At 36.1% G+C, this 16,432-nt stretch overlaps 1 protein-coding gene across 3 annotated transcripts in view; it reads left to right on the plus strand.

The window, feature by feature from the left end:
- Positions 1 to 16,432, plus strand: part of SH3YL1 (SH3 and SYLF domain containing 1) — a 45,114-nt gene that overhangs the window by 19,316 nt on the left and 9,366 nt on the right. For 2 of the 3 annotated variants that reach the window (XM_071548414.1, XM_071548415.1), the window contains 4 exons: positions 72 to 200; positions 1,029 to 1,191; positions 1,805 to 1,877; positions 2,586 to 2,642. In XM_071548414.1, the coding sequence (XP_071404515.1) occupies positions 72 to 200; positions 1,029 to 1,191; positions 1,805 to 1,877; positions 2,586 to 2,642 (422 nt within the window). Of the gene's footprint in view, positions 1 to 71; positions 201 to 1,028; positions 1,192 to 1,804; positions 1,878 to 2,585; positions 2,643 to 16,014; positions 16,218 to 16,432 lie in introns of those variants that run through there. The other variant, XM_071548416.1, reaches the window with a different exon arrangement.

The raw sequence follows: 16,432 nt of genomic DNA on the forward strand, positions 1-16,432 counted from the left end.
GAAAAAGGTAACTGCTATTCATGCTGCAAAGCCATATTAAAGAATATCAACCAAATTTTTTTTCCTTCTAGAAACTTAGAAGGGGATGTTGCTCTGAGAAGCTCTGCTGCTGTCTATACATACTGCAAATCTCGAGGACTGTTTGCAGGTGTATCTCTGGAAGGAACCTGTTTAATTGAAAGGAAAGAAACAAATCGCAAGTAAGTTCTCTCCAAATCTAGAAGACCCTGAGGTTAGCACTGTTGGTTAGTTCATAATGCAAGTAATGCTGAGATTTTGGGTTTGATCCCTGCTCAGTCCATTCATGTAAGGGTTGGACTCGATGATCCTTTTGGTTCCCTTCTAACTCAGAATATTCTGTGATTCACTGAAGGCATAGTGACAGAATTAACTGGGACACATTCAATTTGGGAAAATAATTTTTTGTGGGAGCATTCTATGGTCAGTTTAGAGTTTCTTGAGGGTCAAGGTTTTCTTCAACTTAGATATCTTGCAATGGGTGTTAAGATGATGCTGAATGTTTAGAGATTATCTGACCTTAGCTAGCCACCATGTGCCAGTCGAGCTGCTTTGTCACTCCCTCTCTTCAATAGGATGGGAGGAGAAAAAGTGTGACAAACTCATGAGTTGAGATAAAGAGAGGTGAGATCACTTACTCATCAAAAAAACCCTTTAACATTGGTAAATTGGTTTAATTTATTGTCAGTAATAACGGAATAGGATAATCAGAAATAAGAACAAATCTAAAAAGCAACACCTTTCCCCTTGCACCTTCTGTTTTACTGGGCTCAGCTTCACTCACAGCTTCACTGCACTGTCCTCTCAAGCAGTGCAGGGACACAGGGAATGAGGGTTGTGGTCAGAATTCCAAATTTACAGCGTTGAACTAGTTCTGTCATGTCTCAATATACAATCAGTAGGAAAAATGAAGAGCCAGGGATGGAGAGGGAGAGCATTTGCACAAGGTGAATTTATCTAGAACTTCAGTAATGTCAAAATGATCAAATACCTGACTTTTTTTTAATCAGGTTTTATGGGCAGGATATTCGTGCTAGTGCCATCCTGCTTGGTGACGTGCCTTTTCCTGCTCAAGCAGATGATCTTTATGAAACTCTAGCATCCTTCACTGAAGTGTATGAAAATGAAGAGCAAAAAAATAATCCAGGAAATTCTGCAAGGGAGCAAAGAAGGGTTTGTGCACCTCTTTTTCACATGGGCTTTTTCTGTTCCTGAACTGTTCCTAGTCAGTGTTAATGTTGATGTTCATGTGGTATTCTCAACTTCCCTATTGGATTATTAAAGGCGTAGCACGTTGCAGATACTGAATGGAAGTCATTTGTTCAAGTATTCCCCTGCTAGGCTCTTGTGGACAAGAATGTTGCTTGGTTTGCTTTTCATCCTTCAGAAAAACAAAATATATCCTTGTTTTATAATTGTACATTATCAAATCTGAGGTAATGATTAGAAATGTTTGATCAAGTATCCCTAATCAAGTTAATCGCAAATAATAAGCATACCAGATTAGTGTAGATACTCTTAATTTTTCCACTTTTTCTGTCTTCCATTCGAACAATCACATTTACAATAATACTAAGACTATAGAAGATGTTTTCTTGTTGATGTTGCTGATAATCATTTACTTTCAGGTTTGTTACACCCGTAGTGAATTACTTAAGTGTCATGCGTATGTCACTAGTTTTTAGTATGCTTCTTGAGTTCAGTGGAGAAAGAGTGATTTTAACTCTGAAGTCACAATCTATGTCCAGATGTGATGCAACTTTTTATAAAAATTTGTGTATTTTAGGTAAATGACCCACCTGCTAGACCATCATCTAGACCAGAGCCACCTAAACCCACTATTAGACCTACGCCACCAGGTTAAATTATTTTGATTAATTAATTCTCTTTTTAAAATTAGAGCACTAAAGCAAATTGATATTATGCAGTTATTATAGTAACTGCTTCTATAATAATTTTTTTTAATACTCTTTCTTGGGCAAGCACTGAAAGCATGTTGGGATAGTGCCATGAGTGATAAAGTGTAAATGGTTGGTCCGTTATATATTAATAAACCTTTTCTCTGTGACAGATTTTCTACAGAAACAGCATCTTTATAGTTGCAGAGTCATATAATATTTCAAAGGAAATACTCTTCTTTATTGGATGCATAGAAGCCTCATGGTACAATGAAACTTCTTAGTAAAAAAGAGCAGCTATACTAGAAACTGCTGGTCCAAGTTCTAGAAAATTCTGGTTTCTAGAAATCATAGTTTCTCTTTTAGGTTGTCAATGTCTTTTAATTGGTAAGGTTTTTACAATAGAGCAGAAGAGGCAGAATTTTGCTCTTTGACAGTTTGTCTACCAAAGTGCTTTCATTGAAAGTGAGGCTTTACTGTGCAACTCCTGTTGTTAATTTATTTTCTGGTCAGGGATATGAGACAAAGTCCTTATTTTTCAGTTTTAAACTGCTCCTTAGATAACTGCAATCATTTCATAACTATTGAACTTGTACTGGAAAAGCAGTATACAAAATATTACAGTATGTTAGCATGGCCTGTAAGTTGTTACTTTATTTTCTCTTCCAGCTAAAAAGAATACAAACAAACTTTATCCTGAACTTCCCAATGATTATGCTTCTGTGGGTAAGTACTAAGCTTATACTTATTTTATTAATGCAATGTGGAATATGAGAAATCCTAAAAGTACTTTGAAAGATATCTAAAAGTATTTTTCTTTATTGTCTCTGTGTTGAAATGAGATTCAGGTCTTGCATGCCCTCCTGAAAATACTCCATAAACGTTAATCTTATACCCTGGCTTTACAATCTAACAATTATGTTCTTTTTCTGAACTTTTGGTTTATTCTGTGAGCTTGAAAATTGCCCTGGAAGTAGTAAAAATTTTGTATGTTACCACCTAATGGAAATGAAAAAGAAAGCTAATATAGCAACCTTCTGTACAAGTTCCTTATGCAATGTACTGTAATTCCTGTTTTAATTTTAAAAGTGCTTCCACAGATCATATCTGATCATGCTGGCATAAACACAGATTTACATTGCTTCTTGAGGTTTTTATATTAAAATAGCTCTATGCTATGCTGAAGATACTTGTTTGTTGTTCTATTCTGATTCTCTTATGTTTGAAGTAGTTTCAGCTCTAACAGGCAAATCTTACTCTGTCCTATTTGCAATGTAACTCTTGGGTGAGGGTCATCATCAGGAAATCTGTGATCTGCTAGGAAGAAATTGTATTATAAAATAAATTTTTATGTTCATTCCGCTTCTAAAGTGTTCTCTCTCACCAGGACTCTCATCTCTCACAGGTTAGGTGTTTCAAAGTCAGTGGAATAAATTATTTCTCCTGTGAAATATGTTAATAAATAAATGCATTATTGGTTTCTGATAGGATCAAAACCAAGACTGAAGAATTCCATATTACATATATATGTTTATATATATGAATATGTACTCACATTTTCACATATTGCATGCTCCACTTGGAAATAAAATTAATCAAAATATCTCTTTTTTACTTTTGCAAATAGAGCTAAAATCAAGCTTGATAGTGGATCACAGTGGAAAGTCTGTTTCAAGCAGAGAGTAATTAAAAATTTTCACTAAAAATTAAGATACATTATGTGTATCATTGTCTTTACATTCCCTTTTCTTATGTTCTCTCCATGCATGCTGTTGATATCTGTGTTTATTGAGGGGACCAACATAGGAAAACCTTAAACTGAGCTGTTGATGTGACTTCTGCAGACTGGAGACTACCTGAGAATCAGAATTTGTTATTGTGTTGTAGGACTTTTACCAAGAAAGGGGTGATACTCTAGTGGTCTGTACTCACTAGCTGTCATCCAAAAAGAAGGAAGAATTGGTATTCTGGCCTTTAAAACTAAGCTTTCCCAGTCTTAAAAAAGCCCTGACCAACTGAGAAGAGGTTTCTAAAGCTTGCACGTTTGCTATATTGAAGAGAGTGTTCTTCTATTCAGATTCAAATGACAAGGTAAAAATCCTCCAGAGCCAGCTGTTGATGGCTTTCAAGAGTCTTTGAAATCAAAACAGAGACTTAGTCAGTCTACTACTGAGGATTTCTAACAATTTCTAGAAATACACAAGATTATCTTTGAGGAATGAAAGAGGTAGTAGGATCTTGTGTAAATGATTGTATGGTACATTTTTGCTTTCTTTTGCAGATAAATTTCCACCGTTAACAGTTCAAATGCTGTCTGAATCCTCAGAAGTGCTATAGGTTTCTAAAGACTAAAGAATTTTTCTTATGACAAGCGAGCAATCAAGGTTAAAGTTAGGTTCCCTGAGTGTTTCAACACTGTAGCCCACATGCATGTTGATGGAATGCTGGAAAATAGTTTCAATCCCTCTTATATCAGGAACAAAGGGTGGATGCAGTAGAAGGAGCCTTAAGGCCATACTTCCTGTCGATAATCTGTTTCTTCATGTTTATAGTCCAAATTCTTTCATCAGAGCTACCTAGCAGCTATAGCATGTACTAGTCAATCTTTATTGCAGAGTATTTGCTGCAATAGATGTTGTTCTACAATGATTTGAAAAAAAATACTGAAAATTGTTTGTCTTTCTTGTTTAAAAAATGCATTTTGATAACTAATACAAAGTGAATTAATCTAATTTTTCAGAGGCTACATTTTAGGTGTAATGGCTGATGCAGGGATAGGTTTCGATGTTGAGCACAAGCTTGTCTGGGTTGGAAGTAATAAAGATTTGCCTTTAGCTGGGGAGGTTGGCATTGTGTTACCAGGATTTGGTTTTGCAACAGATAGACAAGTAGTAGAAAGGTTGAAATATTAATTCTTCTTATTAGCTGGAAGAAGGGCTAGACTTGTGGATGAAACATTTTTAATTATTTTCTGTGGACCTGAGTTATCTCGATAAATAATGTAATATAACCTATTTTAAATGAAAGAAGAATGATAAATGAAAAACACGGTTTTCTAAATTGATAATACTTGAACTCAGATGCAAGGATACTGTTTTCAAGTAACTGAATAATGCTTAAGGTATTGCATTTAGTTGTAAAATGAGGTTGAGTAATGTCTTAAATGTTTCCAGAACCTTGGGGATACCACAGATTTTATTTAAGTTCAATTTAAAAATTGAAGAGACGTTTTACAATTCCGGGAAATAAAACCAAAACAACCACAACAAAAAAACACAGCAAACTAATAGCTGATACAGTTATTTTGGTTCAGTGAAGTATGAAGTTTATGAATCTCTACAGTAGTAGAGATTTTTCTGGATAATGTTTAAAATAAAGAAACTAGATTTGCTTATGAGTATGAAAGTTCATGCCTTCTGAATTACTAAAATTAGGGATTTTCATCTTCATTTTTCTGGTTGTACCCTCTTTGTTGTAACATCTGCTAAGAGGGCTGACTGGTCTTTCTAAGCTGTCTTAGCACAATCTAGCTTTTCTTTTTCTGGATACATGATTTCTTTGGAATTCTGTGCCACATCTGTAATAGAAGTGACTCGTGATTCTTTATTTGTTCAATTCAGAAGTCAGATATTTTTTACTTTTTCTTCAACTCAGCTAATCAGAAAAGGACCGTTTCACATGTTTGGAAAAGAATCACTAAAAATTGCCAAGATGTCGAAACAATCAAGAAATGGAGTTGAGGCAAAAGTGGGGATAAAAATGCAAGAAACTTTTTCCTTCCAATCAGTGTTCTTTCTCTATTCATTGACAATTATCAAAACTCATCATGGGCTTGAATTCTTACGATAATGTAAGACAAAATGCTTGTATTAAACACAAAACAAGTTCTTTTTATAACAGTGTAAGTATTTTATCATAATTTGGAGAAAGTAATGTTGCTGTCTGCATTTTTTAAGCTGTCATATGATCTGCTTAAGAAACCCATAAGAACTTGTGGCTCTAAAGCCTAAGTATTCAAAGGGTTTTTTTGGGTTTTTTTTAGATTTTCTCAGAAAAACTGTCTTTTTTACGTTCCATGAGTACTTGGACTAAATCTTTTTAAATTGTATCTTGAGAAAAAATATGTGCCCTCTTCTTTTGATTTTTGAACTAAATAAATTATCTATCTGCAGACATTGAACTCTTTAGCTATGGTGTAAAAAATCAGCACACCTGAAATCGATTACAGTAAAATTTCAAACAACAAAATATGTATTGTATCTAGTTTTATTTTCAGCAGAAACCTGTCACTTTGAAAAAGTAAAATATTAGCAGATTGTTATTATCCCATTAGGCATATATTTGTATTCTTGCATATTGAAAAAGTGCTGTATCAAGCATACTAGTCAAGAAGCAGAGGCAGATGAGAAATTTGTCACTGTTTTCAAAAAGCTAAAAAAACCCTTCTTTCTTCACTGATGATTTGAGTGATTTATCAACCTCATTATTAAAAATTCATGCCTTTCCATATGAATTTGTCTGCAGCTTTTAGACAATATTTGTTGTGGCTTTCTTCACTATGTTAAAGAGCACTTTCTTACCCAGAGGGGCTTTTTTTCCTTCTTTCTTGTTCCCTTTGAGGCACTTGTGCTGTAATCAAATCACTTTTTGGTCTTCCTTGTTCTTTCTTTTGATGCTAAACAGACTGATGAGCTCTTTGTCATAAGTCATTTTCTCTTTTCTCTCAAATTTTAAGTAGTGTTACAAATAGCAAATGCTGAATTCTGAGCTCACTGAGATCGGTATGATTTGGGCTCCTAAAAGCTATAATGAATTTGGACTAAATGCCAGTCCTTATCTTTTCTATTATTTATTTATTTGTTCATTTATTTTAACTTTCTTATATATTACTAATCTATGTTAAAAGAGTTGAGGCAATATCAACCCTTTTTGATGCGGTGGTACTATGAGGTGGGAAATTCTGTTTGTGTTAACTAAATCCATCTCAGAGATGCTGCTTTCCATTGTTACAGTTCTCCAGGAACCAGCTCTGACCCAGTTCTCTATCATTTCAGAGATGATCTGTGTTTCTTTCAGTAATCTATGAATGCCAGGTGGTTCAGTGGATCTGTGAAAATCTGTTTCCTGAGAGAATTCCAAGACAGATTTTCATGCCTTCTGAAATGTGTTTTGTCAAGGAAACTTGAGGGTCTGTATATGAATTTGCTTTTGTTAGTACATTATGGATTTTTTGTGGCCAGTTAAAAATGTCTTACCCAATCCAACACAGTTATATGGGCCAAGAATTCATGGAGTGCTCCTGAAGTAAAAAGCTTAAAAAATATCTGTTTTACATCTCTCTGAGGACAATAGCATAATTTTTACTTGCGATTTCACCTCCTGTTTCACTTATTTTACTTGCCTGTTCTGCAGTTCAGTTTCCATCTGACTTACTATCTTCTTATTTTTAGAGTTACTACCTTCTAGGATAATGATCAAAATTGAACATAACCTGGAACATAGGCACCATTCTAGCAGTCTCTGCATTAATTAATAACTCTAATTATGTGTACTGTGGAGCTTGCTTGACACAGTGTAATGAAACAATAGAATTTTTAGTTAGACCTGATGAAAGAAAGCATCACTGTGTATACTTATTTTAAATATGTATTGAGGCAATCACTTTTTTTGATATGCTTCTCAACTTAGGTTTAACAAAACCAGTACTATCTTGGAACAACTCAAATTCAACTGGAAATCTAACATACAACTTGTGCAGTTCCACATTTAGAAATGCCCACTGACAAAAAAATTCTGACAACTGTGCTATAAGAGAAATGTGTGTCCAGATCTCCTCTTGATGAGTGACTTTTGACTTGGGCATTTTTATATTAGTTAAGACTAAACATCACAACAGGAAACTAAAAGGGTTTCATCTGTTTTTGAAATTCAGCTATCTCTGTGGTCTCAGGCTAACATTTTCCCAGTGTAATACCTGAATTTTTGCTTTTCCTTTGTTCTGAGGAAGCATATCCTTAAAGTCTGTCTTTCTAGGATGTTGTCAGTGTTTCAGTATTTGCTTCTTTCTGTCCTGGATCAAAATTATTTGAAATGGCATAGTAATTTTGAAGGTTCCTTTGCCAATTTGAATTGTAGTAAAACTGAATCAAATGCTTTTAGTTAAGTAAAGTTATTAAATTATTTGTTTGTACCTGATATCCACAGAGCTGGAATGAAGTAGGAATCCAGAGCCTATAATTTTTAAGGATAGGGAAAGACTCCATGGCTCACAGTGAGGGGAAGAATCAATTTTTCTTTTGAACTGGTAATTAGAGCATCCATGGAAACATGATAAAGTCAGATATGTGCATATTCTTTTAAGTGCTCTGGATATGTGCTGTGTATTTGAAACTGGGAAAAAAGCCACTTTTTATTCTTCAGTTTATGAATAACTGCTTTTCCAAGAAAGGAGGAGATTTGCTGTAGGATCAAGTGGAACTATTTCACATTGTAAAGAAGAACCCTCATCAAGCTGTGCAGTAATCTGTTCCTTCTATACAATAATTTGATGAGGAACTCTAGCAGATTATATACAGTACAATCAGTAAGACAGTTCAGTGTGACAAATACGTATTTGTTTTAGAAAATTTTTACATCATGAGGTATGCCATGTTTCTGCCATAATCCTTCATGACATTGTCTACTAATTTTGTAAACTAAAGTATGGGAGTTTTTGTTTTGTTTTAAGAGTTTTAGCTAAACTTGGTCTATTTTTGTGTTTTTCATGGCAAGACTTGTGACATGTTTATATTTAGTTACCAGAAAAATAAAACATCCATCTGGTGATCCCCCGCAGTATTAATTTTCTTGCTATTATGAGCTCTTTCTTAATACTAACCAAACCCAGGAAATCCCAGGAAATTATTTTTGAGACTATTTTTATCCCTGATTCACTTTTACTAGGTTCATACTATTACTGTCATGAATGTGATAAGTCAGATAATCAAGCTGCTTATGGCTTATGTTGTGGCAAGCTGAGGGGAAATATGTAGCATGTAGGAGTTCCCTGGTCATACTGAAGTAAATAACTTGGTGCATATAATCAGCTAACTCAAAATACAACAAGGCACAGAGAGATTGAGGTCAGATGTGCTAGAATGAAACTGGGGGTTTTCTGATGTGTGCATGCATGGGCAGAAAGCTGTTGTGCTAAATATGAAACAGATACTCTGGCATGGGTAGCTATTTTTTCTTAGGATTTTTTTAATGGCTTGGAATAAAAATTAGGAAATGAGAGCTAAAGCATAGGAAAATTTCAGTGCAAACTATGCTTATTTTTTTAAGTGTAAAGCACCATTAAGTTGATAATTCTCATTCACAGCATTAATATATGAAATTCTTCATGGGAACATGCAAATGTTAAATTGTATGGGTTAAAGTCTTGTCTGAAACCATTGTAACATGAGCAGATTAATGCTTTAATGTATTTATGAAATATATGCTTAAAAGCTGTGTACTGCATTAGATAGCATTTGATTCTGTGTTGTTCAAGTAGGAGGACAAAAGCAAATTTAAATTGCCTTCCTATCTATTTATCTAGAAAAACCTTTGGGAGCTTCTGCTTCATTAATAGTAATAGAAGCCAAACAAAAATTTTGACTACCTCAAAGAAGTGATAGATACACAGGATTTCTACCCAAACTGTGGTAAAATGCCCTGTGCATGAATGACTTGAGATGAAAGCTAATACTGTTCTAAGAAATGGGGATCTTTTTGCAGTAATGGTAGGATGATGCTTTACAGATCCATCTTGATAATAGGGACAAGGACATCTACTTTATGCTAAATGCTAAGGGAAGACTGATAATACTTTCCTTTCTTTGGAAATTGATTACTTTTTACTGTGATTGAACACCCACTTTAAATATATTTTTCCATAAGCAGTAAATTGAGTGCCACAGTTCCCCAAATAGTGATGGGAAGTACCTGGAATCCTTCATATATGTAACTATGCTGGTTCAGTGTTACATCTTGCAAATCAGCCAGGTGGATATTGCTGGTACATTCACTTTTTGTGGAAAAACTGTTAGTTCCTGAATAAGAAATAGGAGGTCATGCAAAAAGAAATTAGTAAGGCAAACACTAATGTAAGCTAAATTAGTTTGACAAATAATTGTTCTAGAAATGGTGCAACAATGCTTTTCACTTTTACAAAAAGACAAGGTTTCAAGAAACTTCTTACCTGTTCATGAGGAGGTCTGACAAGGATTGCATTGAGGCTTCTCTGGTTGCATTCCATTAAGTTTCTCCTTCTCATTAGCAATTTTTTGCCATATTAGGCAACCTTAACTGGAAATTGCTCATGGAAAGAAAGTGAGGTATTAATTTTTTCAAATACTATGAGACTTGTACCCGTATTTCCCCCATTTCCCTAAGTGGTGACTTTTGTACTGTTAGCAGCTCTTTTGCAATTTTGGCAAGGAAGGTACCAAAAGAATATTAAAAATAAAACTCCTCTGCGAGGGAAAATAGAATAGAAAAACTTGCTCTGGTACACAATTTCATGTATTGGTCTCTGCTATAAGGTTCAGACTGTGTCTTCTCTACTCCTGCCAATTTGCCATTTGTCAACAAATACAGAAGGATGAGGAAGAATTTGAGATCAGTGGCACAGCTGGGTATGGGACAGCAGAGAAAGTTTGGAGGTACTGTTGAGGAAAAATCTGTCTTCACAATTGTTGCACACTGTACAAATTTGAGTTAGTGGCTGAATGTCATCAGCAAGCCTGAATTTCCTCATGCTTGAACTAAGGGATATTTTTTCACAAATGTAGCTACTGTAAGCTTTTTTGTTTGAAAGAGCATCTACACATTCGATATTCCACTTGACTTAAAAGTGTATATAGCACTTCATCATGTTCATAAAAGTATGAAGACTCTTCCTAATACCATTCTTAAATTTCAAGTGAAAATTGCAGATCTATTTGCTGTTTCATTTCAAGAATTTTATCATAACTGTACTTTTTGGCCAGGCCAATGTAATGAGTGTTTTGCAAAGTTTGGCTCTGCTTAGCTGGAAGTGTTACATGAACACACCATGGATGATGATGGCAGTGCAAGATGCTTCATCCTCATGATGGTGGATGTTTCAGGTTGCAGAGTGTGCATGGATCAGCTTAGTCTCTAGTTCATGGGTCTGTGCTGTTTCTAATTCTTACCGAAGTTGTTCTGTGGTGAATGGGGGTGTCTACCTTTCTCCCACCAGTTTAGACTGTGATCATGTGATTGTGCCATGGGTTACTGCAAGTGAAAGTGAAATTGCTTGTGTCACCATTTTGCAGAGGAGAGGAACATCTATTGAATACCTTTTGAAGTTATAAGTTTATGGAGCCTGTGGTATTGGTAGAGTTAATAATGGCTGTACTGGTGGTGAAGTATCATAAAAGCAATGAGAATAAGTAATTGTAGCAAGAATAAATCCTAGCATAGATTTCAGCAGCCCTTGAGCACCTTAGCACAACTAAAGTTAACAAGAGTTTTCTATATATTGCAGGTGTTCATATAATATAAATGTTATCATGAAAGTGCTAGACTTGTATTAAAATAGTTAGGAGATCCTCACTAGTTCCTTTTACAGAAAGGGGTTTCTGAATCTTTCATGATGACATGAAACTTCTTCCTGCTCTTCATCTATATTTTTTTCTTAGAAAGATTAAACAATTTTTTTCTCAGGCTTTCCTGTTCTTTACCTGAACTAATTTTCTGTCTGATTCCTTTGTCTGGTAGTAGTAACCTCTTTCATCTGTGAAGCTGTGAAGTAACCTCTTTCATTCTCTGAAGCTCATTTTCATTTCCCCTTGAAAACAGGCTTTCTGTTCTTGTTCATCTACTTTCTCAACCAGCTTTAAACATTGATGATGATTGCGAACAGACCTTCAAATGAGGCCCTGTATAATAATGTTATTTAGTAGACTTGCGTATGAAATACCTCTTTGCTCATATAACTTTTTTATTTTAAACCATTTTTCCAACCAGTCCAGAGAAGTATTTCTCAATGCAAGGCTTAAAAAAAAATTCAAGCACTACTTCACAAAACATTTTCCTAGGAAACTGGCAGAAACTGGATAGAATTGTTGCATTTACTACCTTTTTTTTTTCTTGAGGCTGTAGATTCTTTCCCAGACAAGAGTGAAAGCTAAGACTTCTATCAAATGAACTAGCTTATGTGACAATAATGCCATTTGAATCTGACAGTACAGAAATTTAAGAATCAAAATGCAGGGACAGTGTGTTCAGGTTGAAATGCTAACTTGCTATATGCAGAGGAAACATGGAGAAACTTGTCAACATAAAAGATCCACAAATCCTTCCTAAATCATTGGTTTGACCTGAATAAAACAGAGCTCTATTCATGTGTCTGTTAATTTTCTTTTCAGGATAGAAGGGTATGCTTAGCATTACACCTCAGCTTTTGTGGTATGATTTCAGCACAGGCATGATAAAAGTCTCGATAAAACCCTTGACATTGATATGGTTTATTTGACCATTTCAGTCTGAAGTAAAATGTAATTGTGTTTTTGCAAAGGCAGAAAAATCCAAAAAGTAATCAGCAAACGTACTGTTAAAGAATTGATTCTTACAAGGAGGAGGTGGGGTTTTTTATGTCATAAATATCAAATACATCCACAGATGCTTATCAAAAAAGGCACTTCTTTAATGCAAAAGCTGAGTGTGCTGAAACAAAGATAGAAAGCATTCCATCAGCACATGAAGATGATGAGCCAGCATGTTCTCTAGTAGGCCAGAAACTCAAACCCAGCGAAATATGTTTCATACTGAATGAGCTAAATTTGCACAGTAACTTAAACTTTAAATATAGTCAGGTCTGTTTCAACCATCGGTTTTGTTTGCTAGACCTGACACTGTTCAGTAGTGGCACAAGTTGGTGACATGGAATCTGTTTATACAGAAGAGGTCAAAAATACTTGAGCTGTTTTCTGGGGTTTGTGAGTCTCTTGTATTAAACGTACGTATAATACCTCCATTCCAAGCATACAAATTTGCAGCTGATGATGAATTTCTCATCATTGAGTCTTCAGAGCAAAACTGAGGGTGGCATACCTTGTATGGAACATCTCTGGCTAACTTTGCTTTGAATAGTTTTTTTCCAGCCCCCATTTCTTTGTTCCTGGAGAATGTAGTTATTTTATTCTGAAAATCAGCTGGAGGACTTTGTAACACTGGAAACCTGGACAAGGTAACTAGTTGAAGTAATAATTAACATCTAGCTCTGCAACTAATTCAGAAAACAAGATCTGCTGAGATAGTCTCCATGGAAGTAGAAGAAAGCTTAACGTTTCATTTTGCTCTCCTTTCAAGAACTGGGGTATACATTTAGTACCAAGACATATTGAAGAGTGTCGTTAGGGGAAAGATACGGGCCTTCCTTGGTATTATCCATACACCTTGAACACATATTCCACTGAATAAAGGGAAACATTGTACCTATCTTTTAAAAGGACAAAAAGGAGGACCCCAGTAACTATGGATCTGGCAGCCTCACCTCTGTGCATGGGAAACTCATGGAGCAGATCCTCCTACAGGCTATGCTAAGGTACATGGAGAACAGGGAGGTGATTCAAGAAAGTCAGCATGGTTTCACCAAGGACAAGTTCTATCTGACCAACTCAGTGGCCTTCTATGATGGAGTGATTTCATCAGTGGACAAAATGAAGGGCTACAGTTGTCATTTATTTCGACTTGTGTTAAACCTCTGACAGGACCCCCCACAACATCCTTCTCTTTAAATTGGAGACATATGGGTCTGATGGGTGGACCGTTTGGTGGATGAGAATTTGGTTGGATTGTCAGATTCAGAGATCAGTGGTCAACGGCTCAGAGTCCAAATGGATATCAGTGACAAGTGGTGTCCCACAGAGGTCCACAATTGGACAAGTGTTACTTAATATCTCCATTAATGATGAAGATAAAGGAATTGAGTACAATCTCATCAAATTTGCTCACAACACCAAGCTGAGTGGTGCAGTTGACAAACCTGAAGGATGCATGCCACTCAGAGGGACCAGGACAAGCACAAGTGAGTCTTTGGGAGCCTCATGAGATTTAGCAAGACCAAGTGCAAGGTGCTGCACCTCAATTGGGACAACCCCCCCATCTCAGTACAGGCTGGGTAATGAACAGATTGAGAGCAGCCCTGCTGAGAAGGACTTTGGGGTGCTGGTGGATGATATGTTGGACTTGGCAATGTGCACTCACAGCCCAGGAAGCCAATTGTACCTCAGGCTGCATCAAAAGCAGCGTGGGCAACAGGTCAAGGGAGGGAATTCTGCCCTTCTGTGCTCTTGTGAGACCCCACCTGCAGTGCTGCATCCAGCTCTGGGATCCCCAACACAGGAAGAACATTTACATGTTGGAGCAAGTCCAGAGGAGGCCACCAAGTTGATTAGAGCAATGGAGCACCTCTCCTATGAGGAAAGGCTGAGAGAGTGGGGGTTGTTCAGCCTACAGAAGTGAAGGCTCTGGGGTGACCTCATTGCAGTCTTCCAGTACCTAAATGAGACCTACAAGAGAGATGAAGAGGGGCTTTTTACAAGGGCATGTAGTGATAGGATAGGGGGAATGGCTTCAAACTAAAAGAGGGTGTGTTTGAATTAGATATTTAGAAGAAATTCTTTACTGTGAGGGTGGTGAGGCACTTGCACAGGGTGCCCTGAGAAGCTGTGGATGCCTGTCCCTGGAAGCATTCAAGGCCAGATTGTATGGAGACCTGAGCAAACCTGGTGTAATGGAAGATCATGTCCCTGCGTGATCTTCCAACCCTAGTCATTCTGGAATTCTTTGATTTTGAATTTGCCTTAAACCTACAGCTGCTGTAACAAAACAGGCATCAGGTGTTCTTAGAATAGAACAATTCTTTGTCTGTAACTGACTGTATTATACAGCAATGCAACTCATGTTTTCTCTCCCTCTTCAGAGCAGGTTTTTGCAACTGAACAAAATAGGCATTTTTGGAGCATTTAAGGAACACTGTTTTACCACAGTGATAGTGAAGCTCACTTACCCCAAAAGATCCACCCTTGTTTCTTAGACATGAAGAATGTTATTTTCATATTTCAATGTTGAATCTAAATAATTTGAGTTTCTTAAGAACCCTTTCTTTTCTGAAAGTAGAGAAAGACAAGTGGGTTTGTTTACTTACTCCAAACAAGCCATAATTATTGGCAAAGAAACAGCTAAGGCACGAGATTTGTTCTGAGTGTGATTTGCTGAATATCAAGTCTCCTGACCTTTGATCAGATGAGCATTATTTGAGATTATTTGGATCAATGGTGGCATATGACATACTTCAAGTATCTGTACAGAATATATCTGATTATAGCAGATTAGTACCTGTAGATATAAAATGTCAAATCTACTGTGCATATTTAGACCTTCCCAAACATCTGTTCAGCGAGATCTGAGACTGTCGTTTTGTGTATGCAGAGGGTTTTGTGAGGTGAGTCTACATTTCTAAAAAAAAACAAAATTAAAAAAGCCATTAAGGAAATTAGTAGTTTAATCTGAATAGAACATTTGAGATTTCACTTGTAAGACTGAACAAACACTTGGTTTGTAATTTGTCCAGAAACAACTAAAATGAAATTGTAAGTAGGTATACATCTGTTCTGCTCTAGAAACTGAGATAAACCCCTTTTGTCTTCAGCTGAAAGCTGAGAGGTGAGAGCTAAGCATATGGAAGGTGAAGAGAGCTCTTCTGTATTCTGGTGTGATTCAAGAACTGAAATTATTTTCATGATTTCTAGTATTTAGGATAGAGTTAGGCTACTATTTTTCTTTCTGCTCAAACTTGCAATATTTCTTCACTGTATTATCATCTCATCCTCTTTCATTTTATAAAGTCCAAGGTTGATCATGTTGCTATTATCTGATCTTTTATCTTGTTTGGGAGTTCTTCAGTACTATACCTCACCTTCTTTAAAGCAGTTTCTCTTGCACCCAGTTCAAGTCATTGGTTCTATCTGTGCTGATAAATTAGTCATTGCTAGGGAACGTGCTCGTGCACTGCAACTTTCTCATTTCCTTTCTGTTAAACTGTTAGCAGGTTCCTGGTATGATTTTGATGTGGAAAGAACCATTCTTGGTAATTGGGAAGTTAGCATGTGCCAGAGACTGTCTCCAGTAGTCAATAAGAATGAAGGTACTCTCATTTGGAGACATCGAGTTAATGTGGAGGAGAGAAAGGAACGTAGCATGGAAAGGCTGGTATGGCTTCATTCACTGACATAAATGTAACTGTTGCTTCCAAGTCTCCAGTGACCTCTTTATAATCACATATTGGAAATTACATTCCATCCTCCTGTATGTACCTGATAGATTAATTTTCATCTTCTATTTTCTTTGGTAATATTTGTGATCCCTGAATGCTATTGCTCGGCTACATCTATAATTGCCTTTATGTCTATATTCCAAGTGTCTCACTGAGCAGGCTTCCTTATCAGCCCTCTATTTTTCTGTTA

This window comes from Pithys albifrons, chromosome 2 (assembly GCF_047495875.1).
Source record: "Pithys albifrons albifrons isolate INPA30051 chromosome 2, PitAlb_v1, whole genome shotgun sequence".
Classification (NCBI taxonomy): domain Eukaryota; kingdom Metazoa; phylum Chordata; class Aves; order Passeriformes; family Thamnophilidae; genus Pithys; species Pithys albifrons.